Source organism: Hemibagrus wyckioides, linkage group LG03 (assembly GCF_019097595.1).
Source record: "Hemibagrus wyckioides isolate EC202008001 linkage group LG03, SWU_Hwy_1.0, whole genome shotgun sequence".
In the NCBI taxonomy this organism is placed as follows: domain Eukaryota; kingdom Metazoa; phylum Chordata; class Actinopteri; order Siluriformes; family Bagridae; genus Hemibagrus; species Hemibagrus wyckioides.
Window position 1 is genome coordinate 18,432,093 of NC_080712.1, and position 12,186 is coordinate 18,444,278.

General features: G+C 37.0%; 1 protein-coding gene across 3 annotated transcripts in view; it reads right to left on the minus strand.

Annotated features, from left to right (window-relative positions):
* The window catches only part of zgc:171482 (zinc finger protein), a 68,525-nt gene that overhangs the window by 8,284 nt on the left and 48,055 nt on the right, over window positions 1-12,186 (minus strand). For all 3 annotated transcript variants that reach the window (XM_058378277.1, XM_058378292.1, XM_058378286.1), the window contains one exon: window positions 8,453-8,549. In XM_058378277.1, the coding sequence (XP_058234260.1) occupies window positions 8,453-8,549 (97 nt within the window). The remainder of the gene's footprint in view (window positions 1-8,452; window positions 8,550-12,186) is intronic.

A 12,186-nucleotide genomic window follows, 5' to 3' on the forward strand; every position in this document is an offset into this window, starting at 1 on the left:
ACAGCAGACCAGACCTGTACTGCTCGGCTGCGAAGGAGATAAGAGCCAAGCTCAGCAGGAAAGAAGAGTGTGTATGTCTCTGTGTGATTTTGTGTGTGTATGTGTGTGTGTATGCTTGTGTGTTTGGTGTGGGCAGATGTATATATCAGTGAAGGGCAAGTGCTTTCCGCACCCACATGCGTAGCTTTAATTCTTCTTTGCTTTCACCTGCAATACAAGAATTGTGCCTACTAGTAGTGCAGCAGCAAATGTCCTGATAAATGGTTGTAAATACAGGAGGGAACCGAGCCACTGTTCTGATGTCAATACTGCTGTTTAGTCTGTAGTGATAAATGTGTTGGATGGACATTTTCAAAGCTAAATCTGCCTCTTCTGTAAAGACAGACCGAAGCTTACCTGGCTCCTTAATATGCTCTTTTATACCAGCTCTTTTATCTACACCAGCCCACTTTACACTTGACAGTAGGGTTGTTATGATGCCAAGGTTTCAGCGTGTATGATCTGACAGTTACTTCACTGGTGACTAAATACTGATTAAAATCCATTTTCATCTATTAACACCTAACTTTTAGTTTTTTACTCTGGTGGTTCTTCTAAAAACGTCTAAAAAATGTAATCTAAATAATAGAAGAATAAAATCTCCACCTCAAGTCATGTTAGCTCCGGTAAAAACTGGAGCATGTATATATCTGGGGGTTTATGGTAACCACTAGGTGCTTGAGGAAAAAAAGCTTCTGACTGCACTCGCTGCTGTATAACCCATAACTGCTGTAAATAACTTTATCATATACAATGGTTATCAAATACATAGAAGAACATGGCATTTTTCACCATAACAACACCATCTATTTTTGGTTGTGCAGCATTACACACTGCCACACTAATTAGACTTTATTGCAGGAATGCACTTTTCTTCATACGTGTTCAGTCTTTCAGTGTATAATACATTTTTTTATTTGTTTATATGGATCAATAAGCACATATAGGTGTGCTGATCAGGTGTCCGTACTTTTGAGCATATAGTGTACAAAGATTTTATAATAAAGTTTACTTTGAATGTCACCAGAATCTTGTGTGTTTTTAAATGATTTTTCTGAAACCATGAAACACCCCCAGATGACAGATACCACTGAATGGAATAACAGAGGTCATTGCTTTGTGTGTGACTGCTCTGTTCCAGCATTGGGAGCTTCATGGCATTAGCATGGTGACTGAGCATGCCCACTCAGGAGGCTGTAGTGCTATATGAAGAGTGATGTTTATGCAAATGATGGCCACGTCCTGGTGATATTGTCTTGAGGATCACCGGGAGGTTTAACAGAAGCCGGCTTAAGACGAAGTGCCACATTCTTTCCTGCAGTGGTACCCTGTGAGCCTCCTGGTGGAGGACAGTACTAGCCACTGGCGTATAAGCACAACTAAGTAAATCTGGCAGTGCAGACAAGCCTGACCCTGTTAGCCTGGCTCCTTTATTCCAGATCGAGAGAGCAGAGCCCAGCATGGCTGTACTAAGGTCAGTGAGCATGATTAGCTGAGAGGCAGGATAGAGAGGAACTTGGTGGTTATAAATAAAATGACTTTTTTTCTGCAGGTTGCCTGATGTTCATGACTGGAGATAACAACCTGGCCTGCTGACTGCAGGGCACAGGGGGTGGCAACAAGGGGGGCACAGAGCGACACACCTCTCTGCCAGAGCACCAGCAGACTGGACCAGGTGGAGCTGATTAGTGCTTATTAACACTGCCTGGCTAATACACTGTCCCTGTGGTCTCACCTACATATCCAATTTGTGTGTATGTCAGTTTTTGTTAGTCACAGAACAGTGTGTTAAATTCACAGCAGCCCTGATTGATCTTGGATTAACTGATCAGTGGTTATTATGTTTTTTTTTTTTCACAAGTAGTCCAATTCTCAATATTTTCCTTTGTCTCTGCTGACTAATAATATCAGTTGAGACAATTTACTATAGTCAAAAATAAAACTAGACTTTAATATTATTAATTTAGTCGTGATTTTCTAATACATCAGATAATTTCTCAAATACAAATAAATAGCCGAAGCTCACATGGTTCTAAAGTATAAACAACAAAATATCAATTAGTATAAAACAAGTACTTGAAACGTTTCCTTTAATAATGGAAAATCCACCTTTTGTGCTATTTCAAGATTTTGCTCAACATCAAAACATGGAATATTTTTTCCACCAGAAAAAGCTGATGTTTAAGATCTGACAATGTGTTTCATAAATAAATATATATATATATATATATATATATATATATATATATATATATATATAAATATATATTTTATTTTTTTTTAAAGCTAATAGTTATGTTTAATGTTACAGCTATAACTTGTTATTCTTGTAATTCTTTTTTTTTCTTTCAAAGTTAATAAGACCAAAAATCCCCACACCCTGATGACTTGAAGATGTGTTACAAGGCACTGAATTCAGACTCCTTCCATACATGCTTATTAAATAAATGTCTTCTCCCAGAAAACTAAATTATGTTTACAACTACACATCTGGTCTATATAGCCAAAATATATGTGCATATCCAATTCAATATGCACTTTGCTGTTAATAACCTCCACTCTTCTGGGTAGGTTTTGCACTAGATTTTTGAACATGGCTGTGGTGGTTTATGTATTCATCCACAAGAGCAATAGTGATGCTGGGCGAGTTATCCTGGTGTGCAGCCTGTGTGTTCCATCTCATCCTAAAGGTGTTCAGTGGGGTTGAGGTCAGGGCTCTGGGCAGGCCACTCGAGTTCTTCCAAACCAAGCTCGGCAAACATTGTCTTTATAGAATTCATTTTGGAACAGGTTTGAGTTGGCCACCTTATTTCTAGTGAAAGTAATGCTATAGTCTACAAATACAATCTAGAGAATCATGTGTCTTCAACTGTGTGGAAAAAGCTTGGAGGTGGCCCAAATATGGGGCCATACAAGTTTGGCTACATAGGTCTCTGTGTTCAATTTTACTACAGACATGATAACTGATTTGAACTGATTGAACATGGAGAACAGTGTCAGATCTTAAAGTCCATTCACAGACTGCTGTGCTAGATGAGTCTACCATCAAGTGTCTGAACATGTCTCGTGCTTTTTATTTATTCTGTATATATGATGTTCATTCAAGGACCCATAAACCTGACACTAGTTATTAGAGCCTCAATAGCATCACACAGTGTGGATGTTATTGAAAATAGCACAATATTCATGAATATGGTTTTGCTACAATATATTCAAAAAGACATTGTCTGTGCTGTATTAACACACATCCTACGAATGCACTTAAGTCTACAAAAGATTACTCTCAGCTCGTATCACCCAGGCCGCACAGAGACATGGTATTAGAATGGACGGTGCGTGTTGTGTATCTGCGTGAGAGTACTCCACCTCAAACAGATCAATTTCCAGAGCTGAGAGAAATAACACTGCTGCTATAAAAGCTGCTCTGCATGTTGCTGAACCAGAAACACACACCCTGCCTGGACATGATGACACAGACATTTAGTGAGACTCTTGATGTATTTACATCTGAACATTTCAACTCCTTCAACATACACTTCATTTTCCACTTTAGTTTGACAACAGCAACAAAGCACCTCGGGATTTGTGTTATTGATGGGTAGTAATTTAGCACAGATGTGACACAGCAGGGAGTTCTAGGCTATATGTGACAGCTTTCTGTCAACTCAGAGGAAATATTTATTGCATTTTTTTTCCTACCCCTTTTGCAGTGGGATAATTATAGCTGATGCAAACTGAACTGTCAATGTTGCTCCTCATAGAATAGCTGATTGGGCAAAATGAGATTGGATAAAAGCAAAAAAAAAAAAAAGTGCTAAGGGGAGACACGCTAAGGCAAAATGCAAAAGACCTGAGAGTTCATTACATACTGTATTTGTCACATGTTTAAAATATAAAATAGTATCCAACTTGAAAATATGTGCTTTATTATACATAACACAAAGCAATTCAATTTGAAGACAAAATAGTCATTTCGAGTTCATGGTACAAGTGTATGTCAAATGTATTGATGACTTTTTCTTTAGTAGAAAAAGTTCAAAACACTTTCTGAAAAACATTTGGAAGCTTCCCCCACAGCAATGTCACAGTTGGATAAGAAAATATGATTAATTTATGACTTGTTTTAGACTGCTACACTTCTTGGTCTTCAGAAATCAATTTCTTCCACATTAGTACCATTTCCTTTTGATTGAATATGCCCTGGTTTGTTTAACACCATGACAAAAAAAAAACAAATAAATAAAATAAATAAATAAATAAAAATGCAAAACTTTTACTTTTAGGATAACTATAAAACTGTGATGATCTTTCAAAGCAGCAGCAAACATAGTGTGTAGGATCATTTTCTTCTTCATAACTTAAATTTATCTTCTATAAAACTTAATAGGTGTATACCAGATTGCACACCTTTGCATTATTCTATGCCATTTTGTAGTATAAATAGAGTAAATAATGCATTCACACTGAAAATATCAAGAAGATGGAGTATTGCACTTAAAGTACTGGGATGATGCAGTTATTCAACCGAAAAACAGTGTGAAATGTTGGACGCTTCATGCACTCAACACTCACAGCATTGGGGAAGGCTACCAGGCACTGAGGCTGGAAGAGAAGGATTTTCAAGATGGCTGATGAGACGCTGTTGGACAAGACATCTTACAAATCGAATTAGTATTATGCATATAGTTCATTTTTCAACTATTTTGCTAAAGCTAGCAGTATCGCATTGCATTTGGCATCAGTAGCCATTAACTGGGAAACAACTTATGGTTAAAACTTCTAGTACATAGTGCATAGTGTGTAGTAGATCATTTCTTAAGAAGCTATAGCTTTGTAGTGAATCTACATCAGATTGATGATTATATAGCATATTGATTTGATAAGTTTCTTATCAATGATTTTCAGAAAATCAAAGGACACATGGTAGGTGAAATGGATTAATATAAACATTATTTTTTAAGCCAACTGGTACTACTGCACTTCAAAACAATTACTGTAGGGAATGCCGGCAACAGTCAGGAAGCATAAACTGTAGAGTATGCATATGGTGTAATTTTACTGCCAGTAGTCAAGAGCCCAGTCATTTAATGTAAGAGCTTCATTCCTTCACACTCACTCAAATATGAGTGGTTTTAAATTTGGACTGATTGTCTCACTCCTTTTTTAGAGAGTGATCACATCCTCTCACATGTGTCTTGCATACTGCAAACCTTTTCTGTGGTGATTTATTTTTCAAAATTTCTTTCATTTATTTTAAAATGAATCAGTGATGATCTACAGTTTGTTTATCTCTGCCATTAAACCCCATGCACTGGGTGATCAATGCTTTAGTCAGTGAGATAAAGTGTACCTCTGCAAAATGTAACGTATAACCGGGGATGTCATTTATCAAAGTGTGCACAGAACAAGCTCTAAATTTGTGAGTAAGAAATGCCAGTACACTTAAGGAAATTGGTATTTATCACGTGCACATATACAGCTGTACGCAATGGATGTTTGTCATGCCAACGACAAATTCAGCGCCCGACTACAAGCATGGCTGCCACGGACTCCATCTCCCAGGCCACATGCTCTAGTTCACCTGATTACTGGTTGCACAATCTTCAGCAAAATCACCAACACACCACACCACATGAGCATAACAACTCAGACTCTTTGCCAAGTATTCGTTCAGCTCTGTTTCTCATCTGGTATACAAAGCCTTTTGATACATTTTTGCGATTTCCAACCCAAGTTGATTTTCCTGGTTCATGATTATCATCTCATGCTCTGAATGCCTGTTTGTACATCGCCTGACCTTCTTCCTGACACTGGATTTTATGAGTAATATTGTGTCATTCATTATAAGCATTCACCACCACTGTCTCTTTCTCTGCTGCCTAACAATGTTGACAAATAATAGGCATATTCTAAATTACTCTGCATGCATTGTCACATTCATGTGCATAATAAAACACCCTGAAATCATTATATATGGTAAACAAATTCCCTTTAAAAACATATATAAATGTCTAAGAAGATGAACTTCATCAACAAATGGATACTGTTGTTTTGTACAACAAACATGGTTTATTAGGCACTTTTACACATGGTTTGTCTAAGAAATAAATTCAAAGCATTTTTATTTATTTTATGGCTACATAAAAAACTGCAACTGCATGAAAATCCCTCATTACGATTATCCTTTTTTCTGCCATATTTGGAAATGGAATGTGTTCCAGCGTGAGGGATATGAATGAATATAATATCATTATTTGGCTCTCAGTTGGTTAGGAAATGCCATAACTGACTCAAATTTTTCTTTTAAATGCCTCTGGCTAAAAACCATAGAACAGCAATGAACTAAATCTGCACTGGGCAAATGATGAGCCACTCATATCTCTCAGCTAAGAGTTTCCTTCACGCTTTAAAGAAAAAGTTCTCTGTGCAAAGCTGTGCATTCAAGCAATCATCCCAATCAATCTTTAGATGCGCCTTTTATAACATTTTACTTTACATTTCATCTGTGAAGCCTGCCTGCACCTTGTGAGCACTGAAATCGGTAATTACTCTGTCAATTATGCTGACATGATTGACAACAAGTGGGATGAGAGCTCCTCATAATCAGTTCACTAGTGATTACAATTTTCTCCCACTAGGGGTTCCTGCATTCGCATGGTCAGGAGTGTACGTAAATCTACATGCATCCTTATGAACTAGAAGTTATATGAACTTATAATAAACTTGTAATAAATAAGGTGCAGGAATGTGTGTATGCATGGTTTAGGCATAAAAATATGTGCATTCATGGCTGATAAACCAGACCCTGGGTATTAATGTACTGCATTTTGTTTTGAACAACAGGCTTAGCATTTGAGTTATGTATTATGTCAATTTCTGTTAAAATGCCTAGAAAATATATACCCTTGTGTCAAGATGTTAAAATGATCTTCACAATCTTCAATCAACTCGTGTTGTTATAAATGAGAAGTAAAAATTTGTCAATTTATAGATAAAATTGAGATCATAATTTTGCCTGATTATTTTTTCAAATGATTTTAATTAAATAAACTCCATCTAATAAATACTTGTATCTGGGAAAAGATTTGAAGTCTGTTTATTCTACTCAGCACCATCATGCTTCACTGACTCACTGAGGAGGTGTTCAAAAAAAAAAAAAGCCTCTGTGGATAAACAAGTCTCTTTTGTATATTGATGCAAAATAGACTTACATTGTCTTTGGCTGACAGGGATGCACTTGGACCTGTTAGAATGACTGTACCATAGAGTGTTTCACAAATATACTTCTGTCTTTAATGATTTCTCATTAGTGAGGATGTAGCTGCAATTGCAATGAATGAGTGGAAGGTGATAGAAGGCAGTGGTGATTTGGCTTTCAGCTTGTGTCCTCCTCTGCCTCTATTGCACTGCTGGCATGTTAAGTGCAGTGCTTGTGGTGGTGTGGTTCGTGTGTGTGTGTTTTTGTGGGTGTTTAATACTGGGTGGTCTGTGTGGGCACCAAATGTCCCTTCATGGTCAGGAATATTTGACAGTTTTGACCTATGATATATCTCTACAGTATTGGTTAAGAAGAAGAAGAATGTGAATAGGGACAGTCATAGCATTACATAGCTGCAATAAGAATTGTTAGTGAAAGGTACACACAAGGATAGTAAGACAATCGTCTGTGCGTACGTCTGTGTGCTTACACAGAGTCTAGAGTGTAGAGTCTACTTACACAATACTTCAAAATAGGCCAACAATACACCATGAAAGAAAAAAAATAATTTGTGCTGGCATTAAGTGTTTGTCTGACCTATTAAAGACGGTGTGTCAAGGATTCGCACAGAAGGGTTTCTCCTACTCTCATTCTCTCTCTCTCTCTTTTTATATCTTGCATATTTGTGCTCACTCTCATGCTGTCTTTCAGCCCCATCTCTCTAGATTTCTTTATGATTCCTTTCTGAATGACAGTGGCAAACTCACTAGTCGATTTAACACATAATAGAAAACAAAATGGCATGTTTATGTGCCCATAATTAAGAGGAAGCCAATCAGTGGTAGTTTCGATCAGTGGCAGTTCTCCAATTTGTACTGACTGCAATGAGTTGTTTACTCTAGTCTTGTTTGCCAGAGTAAAGAAAAGATGTTTGATCTGGCTTTCATTTAACACAGTGGAGGTGTAAAAGCTGGTAGGGCATCATCACCCACTCAGCTTCATCTAGTGGACTGAGAACCAATATTACCCTGGTCAGTTTTAAAGAGAAGGATAATCAAAGTTCACTGCAAATTTAAAGAAAGAAACTTTAAAAAGAATGAATACATAAGGGATGTTGTGGAGGCAGAGGAGTTCACTGGTACTGAAAAGAAGTCATAAAAAGGGTAAGCAGGGTTCAGTCACAACAGCTCAGTTAGATATGTGATTTTCACTTACTTGTTTTGGTGTTTTGAGCCCTGGAGGTGTGCATAGTACTGCTCAATGGAGTTCAGAACCACATTACATATGCTGCACGAGTAACTGCTGCGCAGGCCTATAATACACACATGAACAAAAAGAAACATCACCTTTATTGTTAAAGACCCTGTGGTGAATTCTTCTGCATCAGCATAAATCTCAGTTTGTTTTTGTACGTTTAGATAAATGATGTAAACATCCATCCATCCATCCACTACACATCTTATCCCACTGGGTCACAGAGAACCTGGATCCATCCATCCATCCATCCATCCATCCATCCATCCATCATAAACACCTCTTATCCCACTGTGTCACTGAAAACCTGGATCCATCCATCCACCCATCCATCATAAACACCTCAAATGCACCATATTACTTAGTAATTCAGTATGTATATAATAATAATAATAATAATAATAATAATAATAATAATAATAATAATAATAATAATAACAATAATCATAAAGGTTTGCACAGTGTAGTGTATCAATTGACCATATGGGATGTAGTAATAATGACACCAGATCTCTAACTAATCAATTCCTATTAAATAAATTCTTTACTCCATTAGCATTTGAAAATTCCTTTTGTTCCACTCAACTTTTGATTCAAGAGGAAAATTGATTGGCTGGTTTAGCAGAACGAAGAGAAAGCATGTGCGCAGCCATGCAATGGAGGCAAAACAGATGCGTGCTAATTAAGGGGTTTGCAGGTGGTAAAGAACAGCAGTGGCATGGATGAAAAGAATAAAGAAGCACATGAAATGTTGAGAGCGAGAGCTGAGAAGATGAGGAGAATGAGTGCTGCTACACTCATTCGTCACATATGGGCAAACCACGTGGCTACATGTAGTGGCTTCATTTCTGTAAGACATCTGCTGAGTTATTTCAGATAACTGTGACATTTATTGCTATTGAACATTCTTCAGCACCCTTATCCCAAAAAAGCTGCTGATATATTCTCCTAAATTACTTGGTGATTACATTGCTTAAGTACTTTAGCTCACTAATGGCTTTTGAAGCAAATGTTTTTGTATGTGTAATGGAAATGAATGGCACCCTAGAAAATCGCTGCATATACCAAGGTTATGTCTATATTTAATGTAATAATTTGAAAAACATTAAAAATTCAATTACAGTATAGTATATACAGCATATACTATATGGGAATATGGAAGGTTCTACACTGTGTGACCAAAATTCTGTGGACAACTGATTATTACACCCATATTTAATTCCTGGAATGTCTTTGTTAGCTGAAGCAATACGATTTTCTTCAGTCGAACTAAGAGGCCCAAACATACTCCAACATGACCCGTTGCTCAGAGCTACCGTGAAGACATGGTTTGCTAAAGTTGAAGTGGAAAAACTTAACTGGCCTGAACAAAGCCCTACCCTTAAACCCACTGTAGTCTATTAGGATGAACTGGATTGTTAGCTGCACATCAACATCAGTGTCTGACCTCACCAATGCTCTTATGGGTCAAACAGGCAAATCCCCACAGAAACACTTCATAATCTAGTAGGAAGCCTTTCCAGAAGTGGAGAGAGAACTGTTAGGTGTCCACAAACCTTTGGTCATACAATTTATATATATATACCAGTTGTGTGATATTGTTGTGATATATTAACAGTGAAGTTCTTCTTTGAACAGAGATTGCTAATTGTTACTCCTAATTGTTGCTCCTATTTATGATGAGGCCAGCTAGAAATAATGGTTTATCCTTATTAATATGGAATATGGTTTTCACATTAGAATCTCAGTGGATTTAATACTCAGCCCAAAGAATAAAAGAATTTGCCTCTCCACCTTATATGCGTGAACAACATCATTCCATTAATAGCAGGATTAATTATTTATTGCTGTTAATAAGCTCTCTTTAATGAATGTTTCCTGCATGGTGGGCAGCTAATGACCTCACAGTGTGATGCTAATAAACCAGTCTAGCAAGACACAACGGCAATTTCGGATTGCTGGTAGTTAAACTGCCCCACATGACAGAAAGAACCACGCTGAGAATAAGAAGGAGGAGGAGAACCCAGGCTGATGAATGTTCACAGGATATAGATGAAGGTTTGTTGATGAGTGTTGGCTGTAGGCAAAAAAACAGACAAGTGGGTCATCAATCTAAAACCTTTCCTTTGGTAATTTGCTACAAAGCTGAACAAAAATCATCTGAAGAATTCCATTGCATTTCTGACTTGTCTTGGGTGAACTGACAAGGACAGAGAGGGGATAGCTCCGTCTTAGCACTTCATCTGTTTTGGATGCATTCAAGATTTATTTGCTTCAGAGCTGCTTGAAGTATAAGACATTTAAGATGCCAATTCACTGGCATAGCTATAACGCATCACAATACTTGATGTACATATAGCATATTTATATTCAATTTTCCTTCTCATCTCCTTCTCAAATTTTCATGAATAGCACAATGCTAATAAAGTGCAATTAGACACGTTAGTGAACAGAGTAAATGTGTATAAGCCTCGATTAAGGGTGTTGCCACTGTCTGTATCTGTATAGTGTTCCAAATATTTGCATATGTGTTTATATGCAGATTTGCATATAAAAATATAAAAAAAAATGACTGTGAGATGGGTGCAAGAAGGAGAGTTTTCCTCCTGCTCTCACAATTTTGTGTCTGCAAAATATTTATCTATCATATAATTCATATCTGTATTTGCAACAAATTGTCTGTTCATTTTAAGTAATCAATTTATATTTGTAGTTTACATCTCAATCCTCGATTAATTGAATTGCCAGTTTCTTGACCAGAATGCTGGTAAAGGAATATGCTGAAAGATACACTATAACTGTTTGTGTTGTATCTATGTAGTACATACATAGTGTGTGGGCTGACTTTTGACATGCGCTCTTGTTCATAGATCCAAGATGCCTCTCATTTGTAATGCAGCACATTAATGTGATGCTGTACCCCATGGAGAGGAGAGACTCACTCATTCTGTTTCCTCTCCATCGCAGTAATAAGTCATCCAGGCCTTTTGAGAGGCAGGTGAGAGGTTCATTTCATCAGTCAATGGGAAGAGAGCGAGTTAGCTTCTGTAGGCCAAGGCAGATGGTGCACTACATAGACCCTGTTTCACTGTAACCTAGTTAATGACTGTAGACAGGGATCTGCTCTGTTACAATGTAGTCACACTATACTATATTTACAAAGAGTTTATATAAATAGCAATATCAAACATGATGCTTGATTATCAGGCAGGTTGCAATGAAATCTGGATACACATCGATTTTACTTATTAAAAAATTACAGAAAGAACCAGATAATCTGTAATTTGAGTGCATAGTGAACCACACAAACAGTATAAAACAAATGGGAACAAACATCGATTAAAAGAATAGAATTTACGGTCATCAATTTAAAACATTTCCTTGGGTAATTTGCTACAAATCTGAAAAAAAAAAAAAAAAATCTGATGAATTCCACTGTATTTCAGACCTGTCTTGGTTGAACTGAGAAGGAAAGAAAGCTCCATCTTGGCACTTTATCTGTTTTGGATGCATTCATTTAAGATAAAATTGCTCCAGAGCTGGTATAAAGTATCACTATACTTAATGTGCATATAGCACAGTCATATTCAATTCTACCTTCTCATACCATGTACATTTAAAACACAAAAGCAGAGCAGAATTTTTCATGAGTGGGACAATGATAAAAAGCAAAGGGCAATTAGTCGCATTAGTGA